We start from the raw sequence: 17,973 nt of genomic DNA, 5'->3' as shown, positions 1-17,973 counted from the left end.
GCCAAATAAAGTAGGGGATGAAAATAACCTTTTGCAAATCCTTGGTATTATCAGGTTCCTATGGATCTGAAATAAAATACTCAAGGATTATATCCTTAAGTATTATACACTGTGCACAATAAGCAAGTTGAGGAAATAAAAACAAAAAATATATGTCTACAAACATGCTTTCCAAAGTATTATAAATAAACCTTTACTTCAGGATCTTGAAATCAAATCGTACTCACCATCAAACCAAATGACAAAGCAAGATAACAGCTGACATTTATATTAAACATTACTATGTGCCAAGAACTAAGTGCTTTTATCTCATTTAATTCTCACACCAATCCTATGAAGTAGATACTATTATTATACCCACTAGAGGCCAGGTGCCTGAAATTCGTGCACGGGTAGGGTCCCTAGGCCTGGCCAGTGACCAGGGCCAAGCAGGGCCTTCCAGCTGCAGGCCAGGGCCTTCCTTCGTTCTGCGCTGCCCCCTGGTGGTCAGCGCACATCACAGTGAGCAATGGAACTCCTGGTCTCCAGGTTGAACTCCAGAGGGGACACTTTGCATATTAGCCTTTTATATATAGACAGAAAATTTTATAGATGAGTGGACAAGGGCAAAATTTACCCAAGGTTATTCAGCTGGTAGGTATTGCAGTGGTTTTTCAAACCTGGGTAGTCTGGCATTGAAAACTGTGTAACCACTGAGCTATAATGTCTCCCAATACTACTTAAAAAATCAGAAATGTATTCCTTCCAAACCTCAATCATCATGAGATAAGGAATAGTCTTTGGCTCCTATACAGTGGGGCCTTGACTTACGAGTGTCGCGACTAACGAGTTTTTTGAGATACCAGCTGTCTCTCGACCGATTTTTTGCATTGAGTTGACACAGTAATTTGAGTTAATGAGCTCCTTAATGGGCTCAGTCTCGGAACGAATTAAACTCGTAAGTCAAGGCCCCACTACTGTATATCTAAATTTTCAACATATTTTGTTCCTTCTAACCTATAAAACTATCCTTAATTTTGAACCGCCTGATTTTCTTTTACTACTATTCACCCATGCCCACCCCTGTACCTTGCCCTCATTAAGTGACTATATTTATATTAAGCTCTGCATAATAACAAAAAAAGTATGAAATAATTAAGTCTTGTTTCTCAAAATAAAAAAATTAAACATTTTCCCTAATTTTTTAACTACGCTCTTATCAAGGCTTCCAACTTGCTCAGAAAAGTACCACTGATGCTCATAACCAGAGTACCTTACCAGGAGCACATCATGCTGGTTGCAGACTATCAAAACACTACCTTCAATTCTTTGCTTTCCTGTGTATGATGTATAGCAGGATGGGGTTGGAGGAGGAAATGATGGCAATAAATATAAAATATGTTTTTTAAAAACATTTCTATCCCATGGAAATACAATGTTAAGGCCATAACAAGTTAAATATGAAAATGTGAAAGTTTTATTTTTAAAAAACTAGGCTATGCAGATAATTAAAAGCCACATATGAAGAAATTTCCAAAACAAACAAAACATCTCATCTACAAAAGTATTTACATGTTTAGGGCCCATATTAAAAACCATGGCCCCCTAGGTGCAGTATAGACAGGGAACAGTCCCTGGTAACCAAAAGAGAAAATTCCTACAAGGTATTTCAATGCTCAGGTATTAACACCTTGCCTTTGGTGGTTCTGAGGATAAACACACTGGGACATGCTAGTGGCCTCAAGTCAGTGACCACAACCACAAAGCTTCTAAATGGCCCTCTACTTGGGGGGCAGAGCAATCTGTAGAAATGATAGTTTTTACACATCCCCTTGCTACCTCCACCAGTATAATTACTATTATCTTATAAAGGCAAACAATTGTCTTTAAACTCTTTAAAAAATATAGAGTTTCCTAAAGACTTTTTAAAAGTCCAGATTCATCAAAGATAAATTTAAAAAAATCCATTACTTTCCAAAGGTCACTTCCTTACTCTATTCCTGCTTAAATGCAAAAGCTGACAGTTTCTGATTCGTAGAAAGATCCAAAGGTTTTTGCTTTTTAGGCAAATTGAGGTTCTCCTTTGCTTTTTCTTCCTGGTGTTCAGTTTCTTCACTTTCGTCAGCCACATGTTTTCGCTTCTTTGCTTCAGCTCCATCACTTGCAGTTCCACCTTTGGCCTTGGCAGTCCACGCCTTTGTAAAAATATGGGAGGAGAAAAGATTTTTACTCAGTAACAAAGAAATAGGAAGAACATACTTTTATTTTTCCCAAGATTCCTGTTTATAAAGTAGCATAATTAGCATGTGAATTGCTAAGCTAATCATTAAGAATTCTCATTAAGAAATTTCTTATTACTTAATTGCAGAACACATTAAAAAATTTTACATTCTACCCCTATAACATTAATCTAAACTCAGCTTGTATTTAACCATATTAATTGCAAAATACTTTTTAAAACGCAACTTTTCATTTTGAGATTGTAGATCCACATGCTGTTATAGGAAATAATATAGAAAGATCCCATGTACCCTTTTCCCCGTTTCCCCTAATAGTAGAATCTTGAAAAACTGTAGTTGCTATATCACAACCAGGATATGAACACCGGCAACCCCCTTTTACTTCTACTTGGATGTGTGTGTTTAATTCTATTGTAGGTTCATGTATTTACTACCACACTCAAGATACAGAACAGTTCTGTCATCACAAGGATCCATCACGTTGCCCCGACTCCTCACCAAGGCCCCACCTCCTGGCAATCAGTACTCTGTTCTTTATCCATATGACTCATTTCATCTGTCTCTTAAATCTCTCTTAATTTGTAATAGTTCCTCCTCCTACTACTACTTTATATTCTTCCCATCTTATTTACTGTAGAAAAGGGACCCTTTGAGCTACAGAATTTCTTACATGAGCAAACTGGATGTATGTAAATGTTTAAGGTTTATCTTAAAAATATTGATTACAATTCCAAGTATTCAAAAACAGTTACAACTTTTGTCAAGTTGCTTTCAGAAGCCATTTTACCTAATTCTTTAGAATTTTTATCCTTTTATAAACACCTATAAAAAATGAGAAACACAAAGTTGCTGACAAGATTCTAAATAAGGCCCGAGTTGGTTAGACCAGTTTCTAGCTTCCTCATTTTGCAATATGTTTACTCATAAACCAAGTTTATCAAGGCAAGAATCTATGTCCCCAGGTGCCCATGATGCACACTGCCATCCCTGGGAAAGTGAAGTCCCAGGATTAATAGACACACCACACACATTCCTTCCCATTGCAACAGAAAGCTGCTCCCAGCCTTCCTTCTCATGCAGAAATTTATGTGAGGAGCAATAGGTATAAGCAACTTGTTCTAATTTCCATGTGAAAGGCTCGAAAAGGACACCAAAAGCAGTATTCTCAGTGTAAGTAAATAACATTTATAAAAGTTCTGCTTACAAGACCCTAACACAAGCATGTCAAATTCAAGGCCCATAGGCCACATGTGACCCACAATGAGTATTTCTGCAGCCCAGCCAATATAACAGTATGTAAGAAATGTTTTAATAAAAATTTCGTAACTTCATTTTTACAATATCCTGTTATACGTAATTATTAATAACAAACTACAACATTCACTAATGACTAATTACTATAATCGTGTTGCATTCATTTCCTTTAAACGCCTTATACACAGGCATACCATTTCTCTCCACTAAAACTAAAGTGAATATTTTAGCAGCTGATTGCCACATCATTAGTCTTGGACTGACTTGTTTGATGTGCACAACAGGAAATATTTCGCTTTTGGAAAACAAGAAAAATCGGTTTATTTGCGTTACACTTATTAATTTGTGCAGTTATTCAGTGTCTGGTTAATGTTCAAGAAAAAATATTAATTTTTATTAAAATGTTCTATTATTTTATGTTAACAATTGCTCATTTATTTCAGTGCTTTGTATTCGGCAGGTCTCTAATGAAATAAACCTACATTTCTATGAAAATTGAAGCTTTTGTTTTTTTGTGGCCCACATAAACTTAAACCTTGTTTATTTGGCCTGTGTTAGCCTGAGTTTGACATGCTTGCCCTAAAGTACTAGTCTAAAAATGTGAATTAATTTCATTCTTACTAATTTTATTTGCTTTTAATTTATAACTAATGCACTTTTTCTTGAGGCATTCCCCTAACTTATAATATGCAGGAACTTATACAGATGTAAACAATATACCTGCCCCCAAATTAACCATTAGCAGTAAGTAATAACTACTATATATGCAAATGTCAGTTCCATGCTGACATTTTAGTTATTAAATTCCTTTCTATTCAAAGTTTGTTGAAGTATATTCAATTTTCGAAAATAGAAAAAAGTATTTTCTATAAGAATCTTTTAAACTTGTGAATTCACTAAGATCTCAATCTCAGCAAAATATCCTTACCTTCCTTTCTTCAGATGATAATACTCTAAATCGAAGCATTCCTTCTTTTATTATGTCTGCTTCATCTGAAAAGTCAGGGTTATCAGACAAAATATTACTTCTGTTTTCTTCCAGCCACATCTGGAACCCACTCTTTGGCCTACAAGAGCATAATCATGTAAGAAAATGTTATATTTGAGACACACTTTAAAGTGCTTTAGGATTTTTCAGGTTAGCAATCAAACACTACTCTTTGCATCACTGTATAAAGTAAGAGAGACAATTAATTACACTTGTTAATATTCTTATTACATATTACTTAAAACTGCCTGGAGACTGCAGGAATAATGAACTGAAAATTTCTTTGTAAGGTCATTGAAAGGGATTACTCACACTTGTACTTTCCAAGTGTGAATAATTCATGCAGCAACCATGAATTCTGCACTTTCAACCCTTTTTCAATGTTGACAGGCTCAAGGTCTCCAATCCCACTTAGGCCTCTCTGGCCCAGTAAAATTACGCCATGTAGTCTTGGTAGGTTCTTTCTCCATTTCCCAAACCAGCTATTTGCAATCTTTAGGATTTCCCTCAAGCTCCTTAGCCATCTTCTTATCCTGGCTCTCACAACTGATCTGGGAGTGTAGGTCCTTTCTTGTATCATCATGTAAAACATGGATACAGCACATTTGTCGATTTTATTAGAGTTCATCCGACACAATTGCTTTTAGTTCACTAGTAAAGGTTTAATGCAAACATTTAATATTTATTTAGTACTTTTTTCTGTATATAAAGTTATTAGTATAAAAAAACTGAATCTTAAAATATTCACTATTTAATATCTAAACTGAATTCAGAGCAAAATAGGAAAAATAAAAACCATAGCTTCCCCCTCGAATTAAACTGATTAACATAAGATAGTGATTAAATGGGACACTTATTAGTAAAAATACAATGATGACTTCTTCATTTTAACCAATGCATCTTAAATAATTCTAGCATAACAGAGATCAAGAAATTTGGTAATGTATTGCAAGGGTGGAGAAACAAGATGTGTACAAAAAGGAACTCCAATATTGTTGGGGTGTATAAAATGATGAAACATCAATGCAGAACAACTTGGCAATATCTATCAGAATTACAAGTGCACATTAACTTGAACCATACAGAAATCTGTAGATATATGTCTATGTGAGAAATGACATTCATATAGTTATTCATTGCAGTACTATTTATACTAGCAAAAGACCTTTTTCTACCCCTAGAGAACTAAGTAAATTATGATATATCCATTCAACTAGTATAAAAAGATAAAACAAAATATTGTGTAACAATCTGAAATGACTTGCAAAAGCTGCTAAGTGAAAACCAGTAATGTACAGAACAATGTGTATGCTACCATTTCTGTAAAATGTAAAAAAAAAAAAAAAAGACCAATATAAGTGTTTGTACATGCATAGATTAATTCTGGAAGGCTATATAATAAACTTGTGGCAGTGACTATTTGTAGAGAGAGGAAATGGGTAGATAGGAAAAAGATTTATTCTTTGTTACACCTTTCAACCATGTTTCTCCATGTAACTATATTACCTGTTAAAAAAAGAACTGCCCCACCGGTGTGACTCATTAGCTGAGCATCAACCCTTGAACTAGGAAGTCAGTGTTCAATTCCCAGTCAGGGCACATGCCAGGGTTGCAGGCTTGATCCCCAGTAGGGGGTGTGCAGGAGGCAGCTGATCAATGATTCTCTCTCATCATTGCTATTTCTAGCTCTCTGTCCCTCTTTCCCTTCTCTGAAATCAATAAAAATCTATTTTTTTAAAAAAAGAACTAATTATAGGCAGCGGCCAAGTAGCTCAATGGGTCACTGCGGTTCTCAACCTGTGGATCGCGACCATCGGAAAACACATATAGCACATCAGATATTTACATTACAATTCATAACAGTAGCAAAATTAGCTATGAAATAGCAACGAAAATAATTTTATGGTTGGGGGTTACCACAATATGAGGAACTGTATTAAAGGGTCGCAGCATTAGGAAGATTGAGAACCACTGGATTAGAGCATCGTCCTGATATGCCAAGGTTGTAATTTTGATCCCCAGTCAGATAACATACAAGAATCAACCAATCAACCAATGAATGTATAAATAAGTGGAAAAACAAATCCATGTGTGTTTTTTTCTCTCTCTCCCTCTCCCTCTCTAAAATCAGTAAAATTTAAAAAAAATAAATAAATAAAAAGAACTCACTATAAAGTAAGCAATGTAAATAGACATAAATCAGTATTTGTGACTTTCTTAAAGTGAATAAGTATTCAGAATGTCCACTACTAGTGTCAATGTGTGATTTCTAATAATAAATAACAGAGCTGTATAATTTTGTATTGCCGCTTCTGTATGCCTTTTATTGGGGGACTGCATCTTGAGAATACTAAATTTCTCTCTCTTTTTTTTTTAAATGTATTTTATTGATTTTTTACAGAGAGGAAGGGAGAGAGATAGAAACACTGATGAGAGAGAAACATCGATCAGCTGCCTCCTGCACATCTCCTACTGGGGATGTGTCCGCAACCCAGGTACATGCCCTTGACCGGAATCGAACCTGGAACCTTTCAGTCCGCAAGCTGACGCTCTATCCACTGAGCCAAACCGGTTTCGGCTAAATTTCTCTATGTACTGACCTTTGGGTTTCAGTGTTTTGAGGACACATAGCTGGGGTTTCAGATGACGAATTTTTAGGATTTTCTTCTTTCACTTCCTCGGTCTTATCAGCTTGGGAAGTCCTTTTCTGGAAATAGGATACTGCAGATGCCTGTAAAAGTAAACATAATGAGTACTGTAACAAAATCTAGTATGGTTTTATATGTTACAAACAAGCTTTGGAAAATGTGGAAAAATATCTAGAAATCTTATACCAACATGGTAAGTCCTGAAGTTCTCAATTAAGAATAAGTATGCACGCGCGCGCACACACACACACACATTTTCAAATTCCATGTTTTCTAAATGAATAAAATTATATGAGATGGAAAAGATACATAATAGATCTATTTTACTGATAACAAATATAGAATGAAATCTGGGAGGTAAAATCAGAATACAGAACAAGAAAGGAGTAGAGCCAGGTACTACACCAGTTGTCATTAAAATGTGGGAAATTAAAAAAAAACAGATAGATGCCGGAATCCCCAAGGTCTGGATATATATATTAGAGGCCCAATGCACAAAATTCGTGTAAGAGTAGGCTTTCCTTCCCCCGGCTGCCAGCACCAGCTTCCCTCTGACACCTGAAACCCAGGCTTTCCTCCAACCGCCAGCAGGCACCCGGGATCCAGGCTTCTCTCTCAGCCTGGGCTTCGATGGAAGGTCATTTGGTCTAATTAGCATATTACACTTTTATTATTAATATATATATATATAAAATGATTCTGAAGCAAAACCAGAATTGAGAACCTCTGCCCTTGCTAGGCAATCAATTTTAAACAACAGAGCAGAAATTTCCAGCAAAAGAACTAAATGAAATAGAGGCAAGCAAATTGGAGTTCAAACAAATGGTTATAAGGATGCTCAAGGAACTTAGTGAGAACTTCAACAATATGAAAAAGGACATAAAAAACATAAAAAAAGCCCCACAGAAATGAAGGACACACTTACTGAAATGAAGAATAATTTACAGGGAATCAACAGTAGTGTAGATGAAGCTGAGAATCAAAGTAGTGAATTGGAATATAAGGAAGCAAAAACCACCCAATCAGAATAGCAAAAAGAAAAAGGAATTTTAAAAAAACAAAGACAGAGTAAGAAACCTCTGGGACAACTTCAAGCATACCAGTTGCTGGAATGAGAAGGCAGCAAGAAACTGAGAACCTATTTGAAAAAATAATAACAGAAAACTTCTCTAACCTGGTGAAAGAAACAGACATATATAAGTCCAGGAAGTATAGTCCCAAACAAGATGAACCCAAAGAGGCCCACACCAAGACATCATAATTAAAATGTCAAAGGTCGCCGAAACCGGATTGGCTCAGTGGATAGAGCGTCGGCCTGTGGACTGAAAGGTCCCAGGTTCGATTCCGGTCAAGGGCATGTACCTTGGTTGCAGGCACATCCCCAGTGGGGAGTGTGCAGGAGGCAGCTGGTCGATGTTTCTCTCTCATCGATGTTTCTAACTCTCTATCTCTCTCCTTTCCTCTCTGTAAAAACTCAATAAAATATATTTAAAAAAAAAAATGCCAAAGGTTAAAGACAAATAGAGAATCTTAAAAGCAGCAAGAGGGAGTTACCTACAAGGGAGCTCCCATACACCTGTCAGCTGATTTCTCAACAGAAACTTTGTAAGCCAGAAGGAAGTGTTGCAATATATTCACAGTGAGGAAAACCAAGAACCAACCAAAATTACTCTACCCAGCAAAGCTATCATTTAGAATTGAAAGTCAGATAAAAAGCCTCCTAGACGAAAAAGCTAAAGGAGTTCATCACCACCAAACTAGTATTATCCTATATAAGAGCCACAAAATATGGCGGCGCCCACAGCAGGGTGGGAGGGGGGTTTCCATAACACAAGATGGCTGTGCCCACAGTGGAGGCCGAGTTCCCGGCTCGTTAAGGCTCTTTACGAGCAATCAGCAGGGACCTGAGGCTGCGCGCCCCACGCCTGGCAGGGATTGACAGGGGACCTCAAGGTGTTCCCCCCACCCCAGTGCTGGGCCGGGGGACCTCAGGCTGCGCCCCCCCCCCGCCCAGCGGGGCTTGACGGGGGATTTGAGGCTGTGCCCCCCTCCCGACGGGGATTGATGGGGGACCTCAGGCCACGCCCTCCACCTGTCAGGGCTTTACGGGGGACCTCAGGCTGTGCCCCCCTGCCCAGCAGGGCTTGACTAGGGTGGGACTGGTCGGGTTTGGAGCTAGCCCAATGGGGGTGGGGCTGACTGCGTCTGGGTCTCACACGATTTCGAGGTGCACGTGGGTGGGCAGGAACTTGACTCTGGGTCCCCTGGTGCGCCCCTGACTCTGAAAAGAGGAACATTTTCATATACATTTTACTAATTTTCTTTCATCTCTGACACTTCTATTATAGAGAAAGGGCAAATAGCAATATTAAAATATTTCCTCTAATTAATCCCCTTATATGGTGCACAAATTTCGTGCACCAGGCCACTAGTATGAAATATTAGGGTCTTCTTTAAGAAAAAAAAAGATAGCTCTACCCAGTTTGGCTCAGTGGATAGAGTATCAGCCTGTGGACTGAAGGGTTGCGGGTTCAATTTCAATCAAGGGCATGTACCTCTGTTGCAGGCTCAATTCCCTGACTCTTGTCAGGGCTCGTGTGGGAGGCAACCAATGTCTCTCCCACATCCATGTTTCTCTCTCTCTGTCTCTCCCCTCCCTTCCACTCTCTCTAAAATATAATAAAGAGGGAATATGCAAATTGACTGTCACTCTGCCACAAAGATTTCGGTGCCCACAGAAAAATATCCTTGGGTGAGGATTAACAACAACAACAAAAGATAAAAAATACGAGCAATAAAATAGCAATAAATACATATCTATTAACAATTGAATGAAAAATAAAATCAACAAACAAGCAGAAAAGAAACATACTTTCAGATACAAAGAACATTTTGGCAGTTGCCAGATGAGAGAGGGATTAGAGGGATGGGTGAAAAGGTGAAGGGATTAAGAAATACAAATTGGTAGTTACAGAATAGTCATGGGGATGTAAAATGTAGCATAGGGAATATAGTCAATAATATTCTAATAGCTACGTACGGTGTCAGATGGGTGTGAGATTTATCGGGATGCTCACTTAGTAAGTTATATAATGTCTAATTACTGGGGTGTACACTTGAAATTAATATAATATTGTATGTCAACCATAATTGAAAAATAAAAAATGATTAAATGGCAAGAAAAACAGTTATAAACAACTGGAGCCTCCTGAAACAGTGAACAAACAGACAAAAAGTAAGACAAACAGATCTGTGCCTTCGGCAGATGTGGATAGTTGAAACAGTACCTGCTTAGATTTTGGCTTTGGAACTAGAGGCTTTATTACTGGAGACTTTTCATCATTTGTAGCTCGATTAAGTGTAGTAGATTTCTTATATGATTTGTTCATATTGTCTAAAATATTAGCAGAACGTCCTGAGTTCAGTGAAATGGCTGGCTCTTTGGAATTGGTTGATACCTAAAGAGCAAACTTGTATAAGCATTTTATGTTTAAAGAAGTAAAAGAATCCCAATAAATTTATTCTTCCTTAAAATTTCAGTTAAGTTTATATTGTAGTTTCATTTTTGGAACTGAATGCATTTGGTACAACCCAAATTAAGATTGATCCACATATTCCCAAATATCACATCCCCAAGAAAAGCAGGGAGTATTTCAAAACAATAGGTACTTAGAAGATATGTAGAAAATATACCTTATAGCCCAAGTGTGAACCTGTACTGCTTTTGTCTTTGTTTTCACAAATATCTGCTATAGTCTTTAATGCCTCCAATCTGGGGAGGGTCATCAGGTGGTTTGAAATATTTCTCTGTATGGAAATGTATTTAAATAGAAAATATTACTGGAAAGAGTTTACCTTGAAGGGGTTTACTCGTCCTGCGTTACTGGAGGTAACGGCACCTTTCATAAGAAAGAAACCTTCACTTAATAGTGATAAAACACAGAAGACATCTGACTTCTATAATAATAAATGAAACATTTTAATCTGTATTATATAAAAATAAATATACTTTGTAACTTTAAAAGTATTAACAGTTGTATATGACCTCCTTCCTATTTCCAAGACAAAATAAAAGCTTTTAGATGGGAACTATACCAACCCAATACATGCAGATCTATCCTTTTCTCCTGTTACTACGGAAGAATGGTGTCTTATTTTAACTAAGATTAGTAATTCCTCTCCTTGTGCTTTCAATCTTACGCCCTCCTGCTTTATCACGAAACTTGTCCTATAATGGAGACACCATCTTAGACTTCCTTTCCCTCTTTATTGGCTGTTCAAGTTTCCCAACTTAAACAAACAAAATACAAACTCTCTCTACCCCACATCCCCTCCAGCCACCACTCTGTCTCACCTCCTCACATCAGCCAAATTTCTCAAGAGCTATCTACATGGCTATTTCCATTTCTTAACTGCTCATATATATTCCAACATCCAATACAATATGGCTTCCAGCCCTCCTAACCACCCTACAGAATCTGTTCTTGCTAAGAAATCAATAAAACTCTATGTAGCCAAATCTGGTGGATACTTTTCAACAACAAAAAAACCAAACTATAAAAACATAAAAAGAAAGCCCTAAAGGGTAAAGTATATTTGAGTAGATGTATCACTTTAGACTACTTACAAAATTGTTGTGATATTACAAAATTACAAATATTTCCTACCTGACTTAACAGCTGGTACATCAGAGGAATTTGCACTTTTGGAAAATGGGTTCTGTCCTATGGAATAATTAGATAATACAATATAAATGGGAATATAAAGTCACCTTCTACAATCAACATGATGTCTTAAAAAAGTATGGGTACAGCAGTCTCCCCTTATCTATGAGGGATACGTTCCAAGACCCTTAGTAGATGCCTGAAGTCAATAATAGCACATACAGGGTGGGCAAAAGTAGGTCTATAGTTCTCTGTATGGAAAATAATATAATAATTAACAAATAATAAAAGAATAAACTCTGTTTTGCATACTTGCAACTGTAAACCTACTTTTGCCTTATCCTGTACATACCTGATAAAGTTTAATTTATAAATTAGGCACAGTAAGAGATTAGCAACAATAACTAATAATAAGATAAAATAATTATAACAACATACTGTAATATGTTATGTGAATGTGGTCACTCATCTTGGGATCCTTGCTGAAGTCTTCTAAAGGCTCAATGCTTTCTAGTACAACATGCTGTCATTAGCCAGAACATTTTCTGTTCACGTCTTCTACTACATCTTAACTAAGCCCTTACCACACACCATGGCCATAACTTTTGCACTTTTGAGGTGTGACAGCAAAACTAGCACAAATTTCTTTTTCTTTTTTACCACAGATCTTACTAAGTTCAGCATCATACAATTTTTTCTTTCCTTATAAAGTTGAGAACTTTTATCTTTTCACTTAAAGGAAGAACTTTATAGCTTCTCTTTAGCATAACTTAATTGCCAGCATCACTCTTGTGCTTTGGGGCCATTATTAAGTCAAACGAGGGTTACATGAACACAAGCACTTCAATACCACAGTTGATTTAATAAATGAGTGACTAATAGGTGGGTAGTGTATACAATGTAAATACAATGGACAAAGGGCCAATTCACATCCCAGGTGGGATAGATCACACAGTGCGAGATTTCATCATGCTACTCGGAATGACACAATTTAAAGCTCATGAACTGTATATTTCTGGAATATTCCATTTAATATTTGAGACCGCAGCTGACTGTGGGTAACTGCAACTGCAAAAAGCAAAACCATGGATAAGGGGGATCTACTGTATTCAATTTTCCTAGCTAAGTGAAGTAGGGAAAACCCCGCACATATTTCTTATCTTTAAATTGCCTTGAAAATGTATCTTACCATGCTTAGGTACTTCTGATGTTTCTTCTGTATCATCAGCTTCCCCAGTGTCTTCTGCTTCTTCTTCAACTTGATTTCTGAGCCTTGGCTGGCTCCACTCTGTAGGAGTATTACTGTAACTAAAAGATAATATTACTCAATAAAGAGCTATATGCAAAGACCAAGTTAATATTCAGATTGGTAAAAAAATAAAATAAAATAAAAAAATTCAAACAACTGAATATTTCTTACCCAGCACTCAGCTGTTTTCTGAAATCTCCTTCCTCTTCCTCCTCTTCCTCCTCTTCCACCTGGGTTGCTGCCAATTCTGCTGCCTTCTCTACGGCCAATTCACTAAGTCTTTGGGCCAATATTAATCTCCGAGAACGAGAAGCATATTTAATGGCTAAATTCACAGCATTTTGAGTCATCAGTTCAGCAAGTTCCACACAACGAAATTCTCGCTCCAGTTTACAGGAAAGCTAGCCCCAAAGGAAAACAAAACAAAACCAAAAATCAAATCATGTTAAACATTTTACTAGTAAAAATAAAGGAATGAAACTACTAGTAAAACTGAGAAAAGAGCTTTTTAGATACCGTATCTCATTGATTCTAAAATGCACATTTTTACACATCTTAACATCTCTGAAATTGGAAAGTGTTACAATTCATGGTAGGTCAGAGTTTAATTGGCAGCCATTTTTTTTCTGTCTCAGTGGTTTAAATGAATAAAACAATAGTGCATTTTATAATCAATAGTAGCTTAGATTGGCATATCAATTTAAGCTATTCATTGCAAGGAAAGTAAGAGATTCATTTAAAATTCAAGCGTGGTTCTCCTAAATTTGTTTCCCACCCTTGCCAAATAGGGTAGCAAATTCAAAGAAGGAATAAATTGTAAATGATTTATTTGTTACTATTTTGCCTAGAATTGGCACACAAAACTACTAAATGAATTTGGTGGTGTAGCAGGTTTACCCAATAGTTTTAAAGGGTGATTGTCTATGATCTCAAACTACCAGAAACAATTACACAAACTCCAAATTAGCAAACAACTTCCTTTACACCTTGCTCTATTTTTTATATTTGACAATATAAAACAAAGGGCATTCACTTAAAATCTCTTAGAAAATAGACTAGTTTTCTTTTGGCATTAATTTTGACAACTCAAAGTGAGGCAACTCAAGTACAATGTGAGAAAAATTAATATTTCAAAGACGACTAAGGGTCTCAGAATTCATAAGGTAGAAGGACTATTTTGTTACTTAGACGTCACATGTCTGACTCATTAAACAGAAACTTCAGATATTCACCTGCAAGTTCTTCTCAAGTTTTCTAGTATCACTTATCTATAAGCAGTACTTCTCAATCAGGGTGATACCCTGTCTCAGGGGGGCATTTAGAAATAAAAGGGAGTATCGTAAGACCTTATTTAACATGGCTGATGGGTTCCTAGAAACTGCGACTTTAAACTAAATAATGTATAACAAATCGCCCAGCCGGTGTGGTTCAGTGGTTGAGCATCAACCTATGAACCAGGAGGTCACAGTTTGATTCCAGGTTGGGGCACATGCCCAGGTTTCAGGCTTAATCCCCAATAGGGGGCATGCAGGAGGTAGCCTATCAATGATTCTCATCATTGATGTTTCTCTCCCTCTTCTCTCTCTGAAATCAATTAAAATATATATATTTTAAAAAGAACATATAACAAACCAATTTTACTATAGGCTAACTGATATAAACTAGAGTTGAGTTCTTACTGCTTATTTCTTCCCAAAATAGTTCTAATATTAAACATTGAAATAAATGTGTGTTATACATATATTTAAGAAAGATTAATAAAAATGAGTAAGATAGCCCTAGCCAGTTTAACTCGGTGGATAGAGCGTCGGCCTGGTGACTGAACCGTCCCAGGTTCGATTCTGGTCAAGGGCATATGCCCGGGTTGCGGGCTCGATCCCCAGTGGGGGACATGCAGGAGGCAGCTGATCAATGATTCTGTCTCATCTTGATGTTTTTATTTCTCTCTTCCTCTTCCTTCCTCTCTGAAATCAATAAAATTATATTTTAAACAAATAACTTTAAAAAAAAGAGTAAGATAATTATTTGCCAACCCACCATTCCAGTTCAGGGTCACAGGTGACTAGAGCCTATCCCAATAGCTCAGGGCACAAGGAGGGAATCCACTCTTGAAAGAATGCCCTTCCATCACAGGATGCACTCACCCACACACCCATACTCACTATGGGACAATGTAGACACATTATCCACCTCACGTGCACATCTTTAGGATGTGGGAGGAAACCCGAGTACCTGGAGAATACCTTCCCCAGACATGGGGAACATGCAAACTCCACATAGTCAGCGGCCCTTGCCGGGAGTTGATTTTTTTTCTCATCAGTTATAACTTATTGACATTGAATGAAATGATGGTATTTAAGGACCTGTTGTTGTAAGATTCTCAGAGTAACTAGGTTGAAGAGGCATTTGACAGGGGACCAGAATGTTAAAGACCAGTCCCCAAAGCTACTAGTATCCTCCTGAGAAACACTGTTCCAGAGGAAACGCTCCTATAAAACTAAATGGTAAACAAATCAAACGTTTCCTTAAAAGTGTTAGAGACAGTAAAAAGGTTACTAGTGCCTAGATCACAAATGACACTTTTGTTCCTTCACAAAAGGAACAAAACTTACGCTACAATAAACGAATTGAATTTCTTTAGTACTAAAATTCAAGGCTGTGTTGCATAGCGAACAGTGAATACCATGTTTTGGAGACCTTAGTTACAATTAGCTCTGAAGTCTTAGATAACACTTTCCCCTCATGACTCTTTTCCCTCGACTTTAAAATTAAAAGTCTGGACCATTTACTCTCTCAAGAAATACTAAGGTCTACTGTCTATTAGATTCCACTAAGTACCTGGCATGGCCCCTGCCCTCAAGGGGCTTACAGCCCAGTGCAAGTTGAGCAGAGAAGAAATTACATTACACTCCTCTCCATAAATCAAATTTATCTCCAAAAGTAAAAGCACTTAAGTATCCCAGGCACCAAATATGATCACTGGCTATAGATATACACAGTAAGAGGATGACAAAAAAATATAGGTATATCTAAAATCCTTATGAAAGTTCTGAAGACTGCCCACCCTTGGAGGTTTAAAAGTCTAGAAACATTGTTGTACAGGATAAGAGCAAGAGTTAGAGGTCCTGATTCTCAAATATTATGAAGCATCGAAATCACTTGCAGAACCTGTTAAAACAGTGCAGTGGGTAAAAGCAAAAAGGGAGGTTGCACCGGAACAGTTCATTACTGCCTATAATCTTAGATACAGGGTAATGTTTTAAATATTTTAAATGCAATGTCCACTGGAAAACTGAACTTTCTTAAGGGCGAAAAACACCACTGGATACAACTTAAAAATTCTAGGCTGTGGAACTCAGTGCTAATTCACATACCTTTAAGAGATTCAAACTTAGAAAAATATTTAACTTCCATTTTTTTTTCAGTATATTTGACTTACTGCAAGCATTTTCAGTAAAAGTTCCTGTTGTTCTTTTATTGCTTGATTTTTAGTGTTCTCTTCATATTCATAACCATTTTTAGCTAAATAATCAAGGTGGTTGTGAAACATAACTGAACGCCAAAACTGTTCCTGTAAAAGTGAAAAAAAATTGCTTAGAGTCAACTACCACTTAATACCAGGTAAGTTTAAATATTTATCTTAACATCAGCTTCTGAATAAAATATTTTCTGAAATACTCACCTGTATAGCATCAAATTCTAATTAATGTGATATTATGGCTTAACTTTATATACTATCCTGAAAAGGAGGGTAGAGAAAATAGAATGTTTTAAACCGTTTCCTAGCTACAATAGTTAATGCAAAGAGAATTTGGTAAATTAGTTTTTTAGAAGCCAATTTGTTTCTTGTTTAGAATTGCAAGACTTCAAATGACTTTTGATGACGCAGGACTAGGACTAGGGTGAATCAAGCCAGGTGCCTATGGCACAAAAATGTATGGAGGCACACCCCCTCAGGACTTGCCCGACCTTGACAGTGAGTGCCTTACACTAGTGAGGCACTGAGGACACTACCCACTTACCTCACAAAGTCCTTGGCAGCAGTGATGGCAATCAGGTGCCCTGGTGATCATAAGCATTCCCCTCCCTCTCTGCTACCTCTATCTGTCTAATTATAAAGTAATGAATACTCAACACTGGTCATCAGGATCATTTTTAAATGGCTGTGTCATAGGCAGTGCAATATCAAATTTAGAGTGTCAAGTCAAGATTTCCACGTACCTCCATCTGTCCCTTCTCTGTTGCAACCTGACAGTAAGGAAGCTGAAAGGATAATACGGCTACAGCAGGGCGTGGAAGGGTGGGAGGAAACCGAGAGCCTTTACAAGGAATGCACCTGTCAGTAAAGAAAAAGTCTCACCATAAAAACCTGTAATATTAAATTAAATATACCTCTTTAAGATAACGGCATTCATTAACAAAATGAATCTTCTTGCTTGAATAAACATTAGATGGAACAGTAAAAATCCTTATAGGTTCAAAACTTAACCTCTTAAGATAAAAATGTAAATTCTTTCATTCAAATTACTAAGTAACTTGATTCCTGGGAATAACATGCAAAAAATAACAAACACACTCCAGTTGGTAATAAAAATGTCCATAATGGAATATTTGAAGATTCTGAAAAGGTAAGACAGAAATATTAGCCAACAATTCCTCTATGGCTCTCTACTAGGTTTGATTTGCATTTTCTAAGACCATGTTTTCTCAAACTTCCCACATTGCTAATCACTGCCTTAAAAAATATCCTGAATAGATACAGAGGCAGAGCTGCCTCAAGCAGATTGTCAAACTGCAGCGGGAAGGCCGGGGAGGGTTGGGGGGCAGGAGGTAGGGGGGTAAGAGATCAACTAAAGGACTTGTATACATGCATATAAGCATAACCAGTGGACATAAGACATTGGGGGATAGGGGAGGCTAGGGGACTGTCTAGGGCGGGGCGATAAAATGG

General features: G+C 37.1%; 1 protein-coding gene across 1 annotated transcript in view; it reads right to left on the bottom strand.

The window, feature by feature from the left end:
• Positions 1-1,429: 1,429 nt before the first annotated feature.
• The window catches only part of WDHD1 (WD repeat and HMG-box DNA binding protein 1), a 57,533-nt gene continuing 40,989 nt past the window's right edge, over positions 1,430-17,973 (bottom strand). The window contains exons 17-26 of the mRNA XM_081104868.1: positions 17,244-17,358; positions 16,462-16,593; positions 13,194-13,423; positions 12,963-13,081; positions 11,777-11,833; positions 10,965-11,008; positions 10,397-10,567; positions 7,062-7,192; positions 4,402-4,540; positions 1,430-2,174 (exon numbers count right to left, since the gene is read on the bottom strand). Coding sequence (XP_080960994.1) covers positions 1,974-2,174; positions 4,402-4,540; positions 7,062-7,192; positions 10,397-10,567; positions 10,965-11,008; positions 11,777-11,833; positions 12,963-13,081; positions 13,194-13,423; positions 16,462-16,593; positions 17,244-17,358 — 1,339 coding nt within the window. The 3' untranslated portion in view covers positions 1,430-1,973. The remainder of the gene's footprint in view (positions 2,175-4,401; positions 4,541-7,061; positions 7,193-10,396; positions 10,568-10,964; positions 11,009-11,776; positions 11,834-12,962; positions 13,082-13,193; positions 13,424-16,461; positions 16,594-17,243; positions 17,359-17,973) is intronic.

The sequence above is a fragment of the Myotis nattereri genome, assembly GCF_964212035.1.
Source record: "Myotis nattereri genome assembly, chromosome: 1".
NCBI lineage: Eukaryota > Metazoa > Chordata > Mammalia > Chiroptera > Vespertilionidae > Myotis > Myotis nattereri.
Note: the sequence above shows the minus strand (reverse complement) of the source record. Positions and strands in the feature narration are given on the sequence as shown.